A 16,915-nucleotide genomic window follows, 5' to 3' on the forward strand; every position below is an offset into this window, starting at 1 on the left:
AGAAAGAGAAAGAGAAAGAGAAAGAGAAAGAGAAAGAGAAAGAGGGAGGAAGAAAGGAAGAGAAAGAGAGGAGGGGAAAAGAAGGAAGAAAGAAAATAAGTAAAATAAGGGTAGGTGAGGATGCAGAGAAATTAGAAGCTGCATGCACTGCTGGTGGAATTGTATAACTGTGCAATTGCTATGCAAAAAAGCATGGAAATATCTCAAAAAATTAAAATATGGCACTATCATATGATCCAAAAATGACCCACTTCTGAGTGTAAACCCAAAAATCCTGAAAGCAGGCACCTAGGCAGATATCTGCACACCCGTGTTCATAGCGGTCTATTCAGAATAGCCAAGAGGTGGAACCAAAGCAAATGCCATGGGCAGATGAATGGGTGAACAAATATGGTCTACACATACCATGGAATGTGATTTAGTCTTCAAAAGATGGAAATATCATCACATGCTATGACACGGATGAGCTTTAAGGGTATCACACTAAGTGAAATAAACCAGTCTCAAGAAAATAAAAACTTCACAGTTATGTGAGGTCCTGAAGTAGTCAAATTCATAGAAACAGAAAGCAGAATGATGATTACCAGGACAGGGCTGAAGAGAACGTGGGAAGCTGTCTAACAATAAAGTTTCACTTTTGCAAGATGAAAAGGTTGTAGAGCTTGATTGTGTGGAAATTTGAATACACTAAATACTTCTGAACTGTACACTTCAAAATGGGTAAGCGGCACATTTGTTATATGTTTTTACCATAATTTTTAAAACATTGTTTATTTTTCTCTTCACTAGAAAAAGATTCAAAAATAAAATTAGAAAAACATGCAATAGCAGCAAAAGCTATAACTTTTCTAAAAATTAGCTGAGCCTACAAAGAACCACTATGAAAAAGTAAATTTTAAAAGCCATAATATTGAAAAACTAAGACTACTTTAGTAAATGGGGAAATAGCCTCTCCTTTTGTGCAATTACTTAATATAGAAAGAAATCAATTAACCCCAAATTGCTTTGTAAATTCAGTATGACCTCAATCAAAATTCCACATTGACAGTGCATTAACCATTGTTACTCTCCTATTACCTTGTTTAGAAATTTTATTTTTTTCTCTTTAAATAATAAATTCCTCACTGGGGAATTCAATAAGCGTACTATAGAATGTGTATGAAAAGTGTAAATGTGTATGAAAAAATAAAGAAAGACCCACAACGGGTTCACATGCCGCAGGGAGAGAGGGCACAGTGTACAGCAGTACTCTCCCAGCGGCCCTGGAGCAGGCTTTGAACTTCCTCTTCTGCTTAGCTTTTGTCTCTGAGGCCAAGGAGGTCCACGTTTTGTACCTCTGCCCCCTGCCCCCGGCAAGCTTGGCTTCTTTCCTTTGCATTGAGAATGTGCTGTCCTCCCATCTGCTCCACACCTGCTGTCCATCCTCTCCACCTGGAGTACACCCGCCATGCTGGCCCATGTGGCCAGGATAGGCTTCGCTGGCTTTTGGCCTCAGCCTGAAAGCAGACAGAGGGCAGGATGAGGTCAGGGTTACCCCGTCTCCGCTCACCTTGAGCTGGCCCAAGACTGAAGTCCCTGGACTGAAGATGCTGCTCCCAGCAAGGTGCCCATGGTACAGGACTTGCTCCCTCTCCTAGTTCTGGCACCCTAGCTGCCACCAGCCCCAGATTACAGAACCAGGCTACTGTACTCCACCCATTTCTTTGTAGATATTTCCTTATAAATTAACTCTCCTTGAACCATCCTACCTTGAGTGTGGCATCTGGTTTTGTTTGTTTGTTTTGGGATTTGGGGCTTTTGGGTTTTTTGTTTTATTTTTGTCTTTTTGAGACAAGGTCTCACTATGTAATTCAGACTGGCCTTGAACTCACTTTGTAGCCTAGGCTGGCCTTGAACTTGAGGCAATCCTCCTGCCTCAGCCTCCCGAGTGCTGGGATTATAGGTGTGTGCCACCACACCTGGCCTGCCATCTGGTTTTTGAAGAGATTCAAGTAAGACAAAAGTCTTTTCTTCATTCTGCATTTCTTAGCAGGTTGGCCAGGAGCTCTCCAAAGCTTCCTGTGCAGTGGAAGAGGAAGGGTCTGGGAGAAAGCTCTGTGAGTTTGGTGCCCCTCCACCCTCAGGAGGCCCTGGGGACAGTCTGCCCAAAGAAGGGGAGGAAACACTATGCCTCACTTCAGGGCAGCTTGGAGGCTCTAAGGAATGGCACGCACTCTCCCCCAAAACAAAGTGGGGTGGGGTAGAACTCCACCCACACCTGTCATCTGATTTGTCCAATTTTACTCCGGGAGCAGAATTACTCATCATGTTGTCTAAAAACAATTGTGCTGAAATTAAGTGTTAATCCTTGTCTATTCCTCTTACATGATTGTGAGCATGCACAGGGAGACAGCAAGAACCTGGAACCCACAACTGTGTTCCCCTTCAGCAAAAAATCTCAGGCTGAGCCCTCCCATGTATTTGGGTTTTCTTTCCACTTTCTCTAATGGTCAAAAGAGAACCTCAGGCTTAGGGTCAGCACCTTTCTCTGAGGCACTGTTATCTGCCCCAAGAGTTAAAGAAAGTTCCTGCCCTAGGCTTGCCTCGTGGGCATAGACTCAGTTCTGTCAGACCTGGGCAGACTGTCAGACTCGAAGACCCTTAAAGTTAACTCATCTTGAAGTTCAGCTTCTAAATGAACAAGACATGAGAGGAGGAGAACCATTCATGCGTGACTTGGATTAGGTATTACACAAAAGCCTCTCTCTCCTCCCCTCCCCCAACCCATCCCTCCTCTTACCCTCTTTCTCCCTCTTTCCTGCTCTCACCCTCTCTCTCTTCCTCATGCACACACACAACCCCCTACTTTTGGGGCACTGTATCAGGTACTCCACTCCACTCCCCTCACACAATCAATCCTAGAGTCAGCCCATCATTACCCCTCTTCCATCTGCCTTCCGGGCAGCATTCTTTCCACTGTGTATTGGCAATGGAACTTCCTTTTGTACCTAAAGTAAATCTAGCTTTCTGGATCCCAGGACAGAAAGATCCCAGTTACAAGATCCCAGTTACAAGACACTTTCCTATTTACCACCTGGAAAGAGACAGCCTTTCCTAAGGCAAGCTTAAGATTTCCCTATAAGAATAATCTTCATGGGTAATCTTATGGTGTGAGTGGACTGAAAGCTGTTTGGTTAGCTGACTGTCTCCTTCCCAAGGACTCTGTCCCTTTGATCCCCTCTGCTGTATCCAGACCCTTCAAATGTGTGGATTCAGCTTCAAAACTGCCCAGGTATAGACAAGACACAAAGCCCTACCCCAAGTTCAAAAGGAACTTGCTTTCTCAAGCAACTAAAACCAAAACCAAGACCAGTGAATGAAAATGTAATAGAGAACCAGGACATTTTTGCAAGGATTAATACTGATCCTATATTTAGCCATTAACTTCCCCAACATGCACCGCTCTGCTTCTTCCTACCTCTATAGCCATGCTCAGAGAATCACCATTTGAACTCGTGAGCATTTCCCCTCCCACTAACCTCTTCCACAAATTCTTTGTAGAAGGGTGCCCTGTCACAAAGATCCTTCCAAGGAAACCATGGATGTAGTGGAGATCAAGTCATTAATTGGATAAACACTGAGCATCTTTGGACATCCAGTTTGTATGAACAGCCCTACCCCCACTATCCCTCCAGGTCCCATAGGCATAGAAACAGTCTAGGGACAGAAAGCTGTAGTCCCCATGAACACCCCTGCCACCCACCCACACCTAGCTCGGTAAGAGCCCATAGGGAGTTCTACATGCAATCTGCCTTCTGATTCCTTTCCCCGGCCAGTCACTTTCTAATCTCCCATGTTCCTACACCAGTACTCACACACAGACATGCATCCATAACCCTTCTTTCTCCCTCCACAATCTTGAGTTAGGAAGTGCTTTGCACCTGTTTTTTTTTTTTTTTCTTCATGTCTTCGGTTTCTTTTCTTTGCTGGCAGTTTAGTTCCCAAACCTAATTCCAAAAGCAATTCCACAGCCCAAATTTCTGTGCCCAGCAGTCATCTCCACTGGAAAACAAATGGCACAAGATGCTGTTCTTCCCTCTGCAGGTGTCATTTATCCCCCAAGAACAGCTGTCCCTTGGATTTGGGGTAGAAGAGGATGGAAAGGTGACCCTTCAGAAAGGTATCACTCAGTTGCATGAGGGTCTTCAGAATAAAGTGTTCTACTTACTTCCAGCTCAGTTAGATAAACTCCCTAAAAAGAATTTATTCTTTGACCTTGGGTGAGCTATTTAACCTCTCTTCACCTCACTTCTTTGGTCTGTGACATGGAAGGAACTAATAAGGGGTCACTGTGAAAAAAGAATGAGATGCAAACATGAAGCACTTGGCCCAGGGCTGAGGACACGATAAGCATTGGGCCACATTCCCTTCCCGGTTAGGGTATGGAAGAAACAACTCGCTGGAACTCAGAAATCTGAAATCAATTGATGAATCCTGGCTTTCTTTCTTACTTTTCTTTCCCAGGGCTCTACCACTGAACCACACCCCCAACTCTTCCATCCTGACTTTCTGAAGGACTGCCTCAGGGTTGTAATAAAGATCAAATAATATAATGCGCAGAGCCAGGTGTGGTGGCACATGTCTTTAATCCCAGCACTTGGGAGGCTGAGGCAGCAGGACTGCCACAGGTTCATCAAGGCCAGCCTGGGCTACTTAGCAAGACCCTGTCTCTAAAAAAAATACTGCTACAAGTACTAATAATTAATAATAATAATAATAATAATAATAAAAATGCACATAAAGCACCTGGCATGATGCCTGGCCCAGAATGTTGAATAACAAATGGCAACTAATTTCACCATTGTGGATTCAGTATTAGCTGGGCATGTTCTGAGCCATGTGTAAGTCTGAACTCATTTAATCCTCACAAGACCCTGTACGATTTGAGTAAGCTCCCAGATCCCTCCCTCTTCCTTACTCTGACTCCACTCCATCTTTTGCTTTCCTCTTATGAATTATAACTTCAAAAACTGCCCCACTTCTGCTGTGTCTAGATAAGAAATGAAAGGAGGAGGTGCTAACTCTTCACTCAAGCAGCAGAGCATCAACCCCAGCCCCTTGTGCCTGTGTCCTTCCCCCAGGGGCCCAGGAAAAGACATATGGAAAACCAACAATTCCTCCAGAGTTTATTTCTCAGGGATGGATCACCAGTGATTCTGTCCTCTGTGACACAGTGTGGCCCTCAGGAGAGCTCCCTCCTGATTATATTCACTCCAGAAATACAACCTTGGACAATAATGTGGGGGAACTCGTTCCTGGGAATGAATTGCTACAGTTTACACAGAAGAAGCAGGGAGATTCAAAGAACTGGGCAGAGGAACCTTAGGATCCAAGAATATATGGAGGGATTTCAGATGGGGAGGGGGTGCATGGTGGCATCATTACGAGTTTGAATTTCTTTCACATTTGAAGTTGTAGGATTCTGCCCCTAGGAAATGTGTCGTTCTGCAAAAGAAATAGAAAGATGATGATAATAACCCAAATTAACCATCATTTCTCTCTGCGAGTATTCCATGCCAAACTCTTACTGCAATGATGTTGAAAATTCTAGGTCACCAACAACCAGTACACCATAGCTCCCTCCCCATAGATACTCCACTGGGGAGAAGAAGAGTTTGTAGTGTCTCCTTTTTCCCCTTTCCTGGTCCTAAATGAGACTACGGCATCTTAAGTCACTTCACTGCATCTTCGCAGCAGCTCACCGTGACTCTAAGCACCATTAACTGAACCCAACACTGACTTTTAACCCTCGTCCCCTCTGAAGGGCCAATGGGCAAACAGAGCAACAGAGATGTTACCTTCAGGGTAAATGGATCCAGGGAGAGGAGTGTAGCCTAGGAGAGGGAATGCTTGATTAGACCAATGAAAATACCCAGCATTATTCACAGCAAATAGGGTGTAAGTAAGAGAATCAATCACAAACAGAACAGGAGCGAAGACTAGGAACAAGAGTGGAGATAGGAGCCCAAGGGGCCGCTCACCGGAGGAGGCTGCCTTCCGCCAGCTGATCAAGCCGGCAAAGAAGATAATGATGCCCAGGCCCAGAGCCACCACAGACATAGAAACCTTCACTTTCTGCATGGGGGACAGCCCGGGAGCTGCAAAAAATTAGAAACTTATTAGGACCAATCTCTGTGACCCACTGTCAGAGCAACTCAATTTAGAGCAGCCTCCACTTAAAAGTTCAAATGTCCTTTATTGCCGCCCTACTGTCCATCTCTCACCAACCTGTCCCTAAGGAAATGGCTTTCTTCAAAACCATCCTCTGTGAGCCTCTACACCTAGGGCACCCTGGGGAGCCTACCTCTCTGGTTACCTCCCAGCTTCCACTTCCTTTCTAATATGATGGTGTAGCAGAAAATGCCTCCCCCCTCCACAGACAGTATACTTCCGTTTGTTAGTTGCCCAGGTAATAGTTCCTGTTCCAGTTCTGGTTGCTTCTGTCTCTTAGAAACAACTGATCACTGTGATGCACAGCTGGTTGCTATGATGCAGACTGTAAGAACCAATCCCCAACTGACAAGCCATTCTGCCTCTGTACTTTCTACTTGCTTATCCCATATAAGCCCTAGACCACCAGAGATACGGGCCTGATATTCAGGGAATGATCCCAATCAGTGCCCGTCAGTGTGAATAAATCTGCCTCCAAATCCTGGGTGTCATTTCGGTGTTTCTGCTTGATGTTGCAGTAGGATCTCTCCTAGCATTCTTCCCTTCCCTTGTCCTCAGGGTAACCTCACCAGCATAAGGGCTTCCTCGATCCTCTCTCCTTTGCCCCCCAGTGACTGACAAGTTTGCTCCCTTACTTGGTCCATCTGAGGAGTTTCCTGTTAAAGTGTCTTCCCCTGCACACCCCGTTCCTGACCTCCAATAATTCCACTTGGTAACCTATGCTAATACTTATGTTTTCCTTATCCAGACTTTCCATGGGTCCTCTCAGGGTTTGCCTCCATCCTGCTCCACTTGCTAGCACTGGTTCTATTCTGAATCATGTCCCACCTGGATTCTTTTCCCATGGTGCTCCATCACCAAGGAAGACTCCCTGCACACTCTGTAGAGATTTGCCCAGGAGAACTCAAGTGAGCATGGAGTTCCACTGTCTTCCGGTTCCCTGGCTCCTCCCAGCTGTTCAGCAAAATACAACAACCTGGTCTCAGCAGCGAGGCAGGGATCCTGCTTCCTGGCTCCTTTCCTCTTCCTCATTTCTTCTTTTTTTCCCCCAGTCACCCCCAAATCTGTGCCCAGCTTTTCTCGTTACCTTTCACTATTTCCAATCTTGGGGTTCAAACAGGGGCAATGAGTTCTTCACGCAGTATCCCCCAAGCACTCCCACCATGGTTTTCCTGCCCCGTTAAGCTCAGTGGAGCAGCCCAAACCTATGCCGCCCCACACCAGAAGAAAGTCCCCTTACTCGGCAACCTTCATTTATCTTTAACACCTGTCCCCGAACTGACAACAAAATCACTGGATCTGAGGGCGCTGGGGTGGTGAATTTCAGTGTTGGATTCTAAAAATGCCTTTACCAAATCTACATCCTCTTTTTGGAACAACCTCCTCTCCTCCCATCCCAACATAGATAGAGCAACACCAACCACACCACAGCCGCGACAACACAATGCCTAGCTCCTCCCATTCCTTTCTCCTGCTGCCTGGTCCCTGGTTAGAAGCTCTCCGTGATTTCCGACTCACTCACCGCTCCCAGCACCTCCCCCTCTACCATCCGCCACGTATCGGCCCACATCTCACTCCCTCTGCCAAAACACTGCTGCCCCCTTTTCAACCACCATCTCCTGAGAGCTCTCAACTTTAACCCGAATTCCTCCCATCCGCCATCGCTTACTCCAGTCCTGATAAATGGGCTCAGAAGCCCCAGCGTGCTTCACCGCGCAGGTGTAGATGTCCCCATAGGCGGGGGTTAAGGCTAAATGAGAAACAATCTGGTACGTCCAGTCTCCATTGGGCTGTGCAGTCTTCTGGAGGCTGCTGTGAGGGGCGACAAGTTGCCCATTCTTCATCCATGTGATGATCACATCAGCGGGGTAGAAGCCCCACACGTAGCAGGCTAGCATCACAGGCTCCCTGGTGTTAAAAGGAGTGGTTTGGGCTACTTGCACGGATGGTGGTTCTGCATAGGAGAGAAACGTAATCGGGAATGAAGGTGGAGTTCTGGCTCTCTCGGACCTCACTCCTTCCCCGTTTCAACTCCTCAGGCATTTTGCCAACCTGCTTTCCACACTTGTCCCCCATGCTGAGCCACCACAGAAGGAAGGAGCTGCAGTTCCTCCTGCTCCTCTGTTTTTCTCTCTCCCCCGCCTTCATTGCCCCATTTCTTTTTTCTCTTTTAAAATTGTTTCATCACAATTGGTAAATGCCAGGTCTGACCTGAAAGTTGTTTCACATTCATTATGTCTATTTCATGTACAATAGCTTCAGAGTACATAAGCAAAAGGCAATCCAGGACTGTAAATGGGGTGGGGGCTCCTAAATCTTGTTTCACAAATCAACCTGTGAAACAAAGCTTCTCCTTGGACAGTTTAAGGAAACAAATCTAAGTCGCTTAAATTTGGAATTAGTGTAATTCAAATTAATGAGGTTGCTAATACTGCCATCTTTTATTAATTTGTTCTCATAGGTGACCTTTCTGCTTACCTCTACCTTGGTGTTTTTCAGACAAAATCGTAAATAAAAATCCAGTAAGTTATGTTAAAATCCCTAGCCTGCAAACACATCTATTTTCACCCAGTGGATCTGGCGTGGTACCCAGGAGCTTGCCTTTTTAAAAAGCACTTCCCAGGGGCTGGGGATTTAGCTCAGCGGCAAAGCACCTAGCTGGCAAGTGCAAAGTCGTGAGTTCGGTTCCTGGTACTGGAGAAAAACCAAAAAAAAAAAAAAATAAAAAGCACTTCCCCCAGACCATTCTGAGAAAGAGGGTTCAGAAACTACATCTTAAGACATACTACTTTGCCCTCTGGAGAGCTTCAAGATTACTTTTACAAACCTCAAGCTATTATCACTGCAAGGCATTCAGGGACAGAGTACGTGCCAGAATTCCCTGGGAACCTTTTCAAGTATTCTCATGCTGAGGTTCACTCCAAATTAGGACATCAAAATCTGGGACAAAGAGCCATGGACATTTTGGGAAAGCCATTCTGGTTACTCTGACACAGACCAGTTGAACTTGGAGCTGCAGCCTGAGATGCCCCAGCCTCCCTTACTCTCTTCCTACTATCTCATCACTGGCTCAAATGTCACCTCCACTTCTTTACTCCGCCCACCAATCACCATGTTCCCTTTGGTGTTCAGCCCGCCCTTCCTCCTACATCATAAGTCTGCACAGCTTCTGTTCCTCTCGTGCTCAGACTCAAAGCCCCGCCAGCCCTCTCCCAGCAGTGCTCCCTCGGGGCCCCTCTGCACCCTCTCTCCTCACTTGTTCTGTGGGTCAGTGACCCCCAGAAAGGCTGGGTGTGTGTGGCACAGTCTTGGAGTCCATTGTGCAAGCGCTGGAGCAGGTTTGTATTGTTGTTGAGATAATTGGACAAAGAGACGGCCAACCTATACAGTGTCCCAAATTCACAAGGGGCCATTCCGCCCTCCTCTGGATTCCAGCAGGTCAGCAGATCCTTGTTGTAGGCGACACAATATGTGAAGTCCTTTGGAGTCCCATTGTCATCCAACACACAGGTGCTTTCCACATGGGCCATAAAACCACCTAGAAAAGCCAGAGAAGGGAAGGCAGGGCAGTGTTTGCTACAAGAGTGGTATAACAATAGCACCTCTGCCCTCAGTTCCTGGTGCAGAGTTCCTAGAACCTTTGTAATTTCACAAGTGATGGAGGGTTTGGTGCATCTGTTGTTCAAATATTTGGTCTTTGAGCAGTGCCTAGTACAGAGCTCCTATTCGCTTGGGATCTCATGCGTAATAGCAGCGTCTTTTGTGCTAATGAGGTGACTCTTGGTGGGTTTCTAGATGAGGGCTGGCCAGCTGAAAGATGCAGCTGCAATTAGAAGCTTGGAATTTTTATTCCCATCCCAGGAATGGGAGAGGAGCTGGAGACTGAGTTAATAATCCGTTATACTTATTAATAAAGTCTCCAGAAAGATTTCTAAACTATGGGGCTCTGAGACCCTTTCAGTTGGCAAACACATCCATGCTCCAGAAAAGCACTGCACCCCAACTCCACGGGGACAGAAGCTCCTGCACTTGGGTCCTCGCCTTAGCTACGCTTTCACCTGACAGCTCAGCTTTGAAGTGTCACTTTAAAATGTCCTTTGTAATAAACTGGTGATAGTAAACAATCTATTTTCTTAGGGTCTCTGAGCCTCTCTGGCAAATTAGTGAGCCCAAGGAAGGGCTCATGGGAGCTTCTGATTTGTAGCCAAGTGGGACAGAAGTTGTGAGTGACCCAGGGACCTGCTACTCGTGCTTGGTATCTGAAAAAATGGGCAGTCATGTGGGACTGAGGCTGTGGGGTCTGTGCCACCTCTGATTGCTTTCAGAGTCCAGCTGAATTCTAGGATGTCAGCTGGTGCAGGAGAACTGGTGGGGAGAATAACGTTAAGAGGAGTCTTAAGTGTGAACACAGAGAAGAAAAACATGGTTTTTCCTATATTCAGTGGGGAATTCAACCTGTGTTACACTCAGTTACTTTGGCAGGGGTATCCTGCCTCCTGTGCAGCATCTACTGACCAAGTTCAGGCTCTGCAATGTCTGGGAGACCCAATAGAGGGAACAGAGGGTGGTAAAGAGAAGGTTTCAGGTCCAGATTCCCATTTATATGAGACTAAGTACTGGGATAGGAACAACCCAAGAACATTTACATGTTTAAACATGACACCTCATATCCAATCGCAGACCTGCGGTAGGAAAATTATTGAGAGGGACAAAAAGGGTCAAAGGGAGAATCAGCTGTACTCTGAGACGGAAACATTATTAACTTTTCACTCCACACATATTTATGAAACACGTGCTATACATCAGGCACAATAACAGGAGCCAGCAATGCAGCCACACACAAGGCAGAAAGTGTCCTTGCCTACACTCCAGGAGGGGAGTGTACATTACATAAAAACTACACAGCGTGATTCTCATTGAAATGCTACTAAGGTACGGTACGAAGTGCTGTGGGAATAACATAACTGGGAGACCAACTAGTCTGGGGTGTTCAAACCCAATAACAAAACAGTATTTTGCCTCGAAATAGGAGCGAGGGAAAAGAGGGTCCCAGGAAGAAACGTCCTTACCTGCTCCTGTGAAACCCAGGCTGAGGCCCAGAAGCAGCGGCAGCAGTGTGATCATGCTCTGCTCTGCAGCAGCGCCGGGAGTTCAGGCCCTGGCCAGCTCTTGCAGGGTCCCTGGGTTCCCTCCTGCTCCGGAAGACCCAGTCTGGATGAATGATCTCCACACACCGAGTGGCTGTAGTATTACACGTGTCCCTTGATCCTTGCTAGATGAGCGATTTGGGGCTACCCAGTCCCCAGATATTAACCCTGTTCCTATCAATTCTCCCAAGTCCTGCGTCCCAAAGGAGAGTTATCATATTAACTAGGTAGGCGGAGACAGATGTAGAGACCAATCAGCTGAGGGCCTCGGGTAGGCATCATCAGTCGCTAGGTAAACCTCATCCTGCCCGAGGCTTAGAGAGCAGCTGCCGGACTCTGTTTCTTTTTTTTTTTTTCCTGTTCATTCTTTGTTTTGTTTTGTTTTGTTTTTTCCGGTACCGGGAATCGAACTCACGACCTCACGCTTGCCAGGCAGGCACTGTGCCGCTGAGCTGAATCCCCAACCCCTACGGACTCTGTGTTTCTTTATTCTTTTTGTGTGAAACGACCAGACTGCAAGTGATTTCCTGAGGTCGGTGGAGGGAATAAGTCCAACTTTCCCAGGACATATGCAGCTTGGCTGCCCACTAGTTTAGATTTCACCTCTCAATGCCCTTCCAAAAGAGGAGGACCAGGGCCAAGGATATAGCTCAGCGGCACAGCACCTGCCTGGCAAGCGCAAGGTCCTGAGTTCGAACGCCGCACAAAAATTAAAAAAAAAGACCAGGACCAGACAACTTTCCTGTCCCTCACAGGAGCTTGCATAAGTCCTTCATCTGTCCTGTCACTCAGGGGCCTGTGGCAGAAGCCGGGGTATTGAGAAGGAGGCACAGGGAGTGCAGACTTGTCTGGTCTCAAAGCAAAACTGCACAAGAAGAGAAGCAGTTCACCTTAGAAAGCCAAGGTAGGCCTGGAAAATCCCTGCACGGGCCTCCCTTGTTTCTTTCGCTCTAGCACATCAAGCTTCATTTCCTCCTCACCTACAAGAGCTGCTTTCTGGAGTCAGGAAACCCTGTCCTCCTACACTCAGAGCCATCTCTGGAGTTGACCTCAGGGCAGCTCCACTGAAGCCCTTGGGTGAATAGCTGGCCAAGCATCCAGAGCCCACCTGTCTTCCCCAAACCCTAAACTCCTCTAAGTGTCCCCTGTACGGTCCCTTCTGTCCCTGGGTGGATCCCCACCCACATTACGAAGCCACTAGAATAATGTGATGAAGATTTTCTGCTATTCTTTGCTTGGAAAAGACAAATTTTAAATGGCAATTCGTTCTTCTATCTCATTGTGAACCATACAATTGATGAATTTTTAATCAATTCATCATAAATTTTCATCAATCTCATCATAATGTAATCCCCTAAATTGGTTACCTTTGCTGCACAATAGGCTGAAGAGGAGCCTCTTCTCACCGTAGATTCACAAAGCTCTTGGACTTAATAACCAGACAAAAGGGAGTTAGGAGGGAGCCCTTGACCCCACACTTACCGCCCTCCCCTAACCTCAAGAAAGCCCCTAACCCCAAGAAAATCTATTACTTATGAAGAAAAGCAGAAGGGAAACAAAGCATGTGTCCAAAATGAATTCAGTAATCAATATCAGGAACAAAAGATTTGTTTTGTATAACTGAGATTGATTGAGAGTCTGCCTGTATTTCCCAGCCACTCCGACTGTGGCATCCACCTCGGCTATAGACTCTCACTCCTGTAAAGAACCATTAAGTGCGCTGGAGTAGGCAGAATACAGGGTGGGGAGTCCAGAGTTTGTTGAGCTTCAACTTTGTAAGATACTATTGTAGGGTGTCCTCTATGTACTATCTCATTTATTATTATTCTTAAAGGACTTATTAACCATTTTAATTTTATAGACTTGAAGATAGATCTTTTGTAAATGAGACTAGATCCAAGAAGTGAAGGGAGGGGGAAAGAAAGGAGGAGAAGGGGATGAAAAAGAACTGAGATGGATGATGTACGTTACTAACTCCCCCAAGGAATGCGATCATTATATACTACAAACATGTACTAATAAAAACTAAAAACTGAAGAAAACAATAAACGGGATTGACACAAAAAAGGAAAATATATCCAGAGATTCACACCCAAGGTCTAGAGTCTTTCATTTCTTTGCTGTTACAATTCTTGCTTTCACATACACACACTCACTAAAGCTGTTGAGACAGTGCAGATAGCAGAAGTTGGTGAGGCCTCTGCTGAGAAAAGGAGGAAGAGAGGAGCCACAGACCACACCCAATCCATGTGAGACTCGTCCCTCCTGTGCGCACAGTCCCTCCTCCGCTCTCCCACTTGTTTCCACAGTCTCAGAACTGCGTGTGCGCACCGCACGCTTCCCCTCACACCTCTCTCCGCCCGGCCCGCTGGGTGGCAGCCCAACCTGGCAGGACCAGGGCTTGGCATCCTCTTCGGTGTCCGCTGAGCCCTGCCACAGGTCCACTCGCCACGTGGTCTTGTGCTGTCCCAGGCACAGGGACAGCACTGCAGTGTGGCCGAGTGGAGTTCCCTCCCATGTCTGTGTGTCTGCTCCAGCAGTCAAAGGAGATGTGAAACCTCCTCTGAGGCAGCCACAGGAAGTGGTGGGAGAGGATTTCACTTCTCCATTCGTGTGAACACTGAGCGAGATTTTAGAGTAAGGCAGGATAGAAAACCCAGAGACCCATGCTCAGCAAAGCAGTTTCTTCTCTATTTCCTCCTCCTAGCCACTATTTTTACAGATGTTGTTCTGTTTTCCCATTTGCAGACAACTCCGAAGAATATTCTCACTGCTCTGTCCTTCCTTGCTTATCTGATCAATTTTGTGAAGCACTAGGGCTGAGGAAGTCATGGAATCTCAGCCAGGTTCCCACGCGCTGTCCTTCATTTATGGTCGCTATGCAGAACCCACAGAGTGAGTCCTCTGCTCTCTCCCACTAGCTCTTCCCGAGCCTGGCCTGGCCAGGACAGGCCTGCAGTGGACTAGCCCCAGTGATGATATGCGCAGAGGGCAGGGGAAGCCCAAGGTGGGAGATATGGACTCTGTTTCCGTGTCACCTCACTTGGAGCATTTGAGGAGTGGAAGCAAACAGCTACAGAAGAAGAGTTTATGTTGAAGTAGGCAAACAAGAAAGCCAGTGGACTTAGAAGGGAAACAAACAGTTGCCATGGCATGGCAGGCATGGCAGGCATGGTGGACAGGGTGGGTAAGGGGTCCTCTGAATCAAGGGGTCCTGGAGCTGAGCTTGAGTACTGGGCTGGATCCATGTGGGAGAAGAGGAAGGCAGCTGGCATCGCAGCCCTGGTATAGAGCTCCCCAAGCCTGGTGGTGCTCTGAGGTGCTGCTGGGGGTCTACTAGGAGGCGGGTTGGCTGAAATAAAATCAAGCTATGATATCAGCACCAGAGTTATGTGCTATAGAAACCGGAGTTCTTGTTCCTTTCCTGAGAGCGTGGCCATAACAATATAAATTTCTTCCAGGAGTTTCCTCAAACTACTTTGTGTAGGCTCTCAGGTTCCTCCTCTGGACAGATGGTTGTAACTCAAGTCTCCATCTTATAAACAGAAAAGAAAAACAAAAACTGTTCAACCTGTCAGTCATTTGCAATCTAAAACCAATAGCATGAGACCATAGGCTTTTGACAGCCAAAATTCAATAATTCTATTCAGGGAAGGAATTGTATGCAAATTTAACTGATGAACAACAAAGTGAAAGAAGCATGTGCAATATCCACATTGGCCGGAAATTACTACAGAGAATATACATATTCTCGCAAATTCACAAGAAAAAGAGAGAAAATGCAATTCTTAAATAGACAAAAGATATGAATCACCAAGTCACCAAGAGAAATACTTATGAAAAGATGCCCAGCCTCGCTAGTAATACAAAAGAGGTAATTTAAAACAATAAGCCAGACATGGTGGCCTGCAATCCCAGAACTCTAGAGGTTGAAGCAGGAGGATGGTTGTGAGTTTGAGACCAGCCTGGGCTGCAAAGTGAGTTCAAGGCCAGCCTAAACTGCATAGTGAGACCCTGTCTCAAAAAAAAAAAAAAAAAAAAAAAACAGACATGTGAATCAGTGGCCTAGGGTAAAGGATGCAAAAACAATCCTAGACACATTCAACCATGTGCTTTTTGACAAAGGGAAAAAAAACATATGCTGGAAGAAAGATAGCTTCTCTAACAAGTGGTGCAGGGGAAACTGGCTATCCACATGCAGAAGACTGAGTCTAGACCCTGAGTTTAGTACAGGGTATCTCTCACCCTGTACTAAAATATAATCAAACTGGATCAAAGATCTAAATATTAAAATGGAAATACTGAATCTGCTAGATGAGAAGTGAAACTCTTGAAGACACAGGAATAGGCAAGGACTTTCTCACCAGAATCCAAATGGCACAACAAATACTAATACCAAGAATGAACAAATGGAATCAGAGAAAATTAAAAAGCTGTTGCACAGCAAAAGAAACAACTAACAGAATGAAGGGCCCACCTACAGAATAGGAAAATTATTTTTGTCAGTTACTCCCTGGACAGAGGAATAATATCTAAAATATATAAATAATTGAAAACTTGAGGACTCCTCCCAATAAAGGATTCAATCAGAGAATGGGCAAGTAGAATGAATAGACACTCTCAGAAGTACACATGGCCAGGCTGCAGCCTGCACTATCTCTGCCACCATCCACAGCCCACTGAGCGGAGTGGAAGTGAAAGCATTTCTGGACGGTGGTGGGTTCCTGGATCCCAAGGTGAGTGGGTGATGCTCCAGTGGCCTGAGTAGTCCTAGAAGCCGAGGTAGGCTGAGCTGACAGGGGAGGATATGGTAGAGCTGGGCCAGGAGGAGCTGGTAGCCAGGACCTGGTGCTTAAGGAGCTCTAACTGGTGCTGGGCAAGTCATGGGGTGCCCCTGTGGACCCTGTAACCTAGGCGGAGGGGTAGGAGTGGGAGGGAGTACAAATGACCAATAAATACATGAAGAAATGTTCAACATTGCTGCCATTAGAGAAATGCAAATTGAAACAAGACTGAAATTATATCTTACCATAGAAAGAATGGCTATCATTAAGAAATCAAATAACAACAAATGCTAGTGAGGTTGTGGGGGGAAAGAATCCTTCTACACTGTTGATGGAAATGTAAACTAGTACAACCACTGTGGAAATTATATGACAATTCCTCAAAAAACTGAAAATAGAAACTACACTTGATCCAGCTTCTAGGTATCTTCTTGAAAAAAATTAAAAACTAAATCTTATATGTTGATCAACAAATAAATGATAAAGAAAATGTAGTATTCATACACAATAGAGTATTACTCTGCCATGAAAAGGATAAAATTGAGTCAGTTTTAGGAAAATGGATGTACCCTGAGACAATAATGTCAAGTGAAATAAATCAGAAATAAATAAACAACATATACCAGTTATGTACGTGTACCAACTCCCCATGATGAATGTAATCACTATTCTGCAAACATGTACTAGTAAAAGGAAAAAGAAGGAGGAGAAGGAGAAGGAGGAGGAGGAGGAGAAGGAGAAGGGGAGAGGGAAAGGGGAAAAAGAAGAGGAAGA

General features: G+C 45.9%; 1 protein-coding gene across 1 annotated transcript; it reads right to left on the bottom strand.

Annotated features, from left to right (window-relative positions):
• Positions 1-5,148: 5,148 nt before the first annotated feature.
• On the bottom strand, positions 5,149-11,655 carry LOC102023521 (HLA class II histocompatibility antigen, DM beta chain; the record flags this gene model as incomplete). Its single annotated transcript, XM_013517006.1, is given in 6 exon segments — positions 5,149-5,484; positions 5,838-5,873; positions 6,021-6,137; positions 7,880-8,164; positions 9,467-9,748; positions 11,280-11,655. Coding segments are annotated over 6 exon segments (792 nt in total). The 3' UTR covers positions 5,149-5,467.
• Between the last annotated feature and the right edge of the window lie 5,260 nt (positions 11,656-16,915).

The sequence above is a fragment of the Chinchilla lanigera genome, unplaced genomic scaffold (assembly GCF_000276665.1).
Source record: "Chinchilla lanigera isolate Chin_1 unplaced genomic scaffold, ChiLan1.0 scaffold00036, whole genome shotgun sequence".
NCBI classification, from domain to species: Eukaryota; Metazoa; Chordata; class Mammalia; order Rodentia; family Chinchillidae; genus Chinchilla; species Chinchilla lanigera.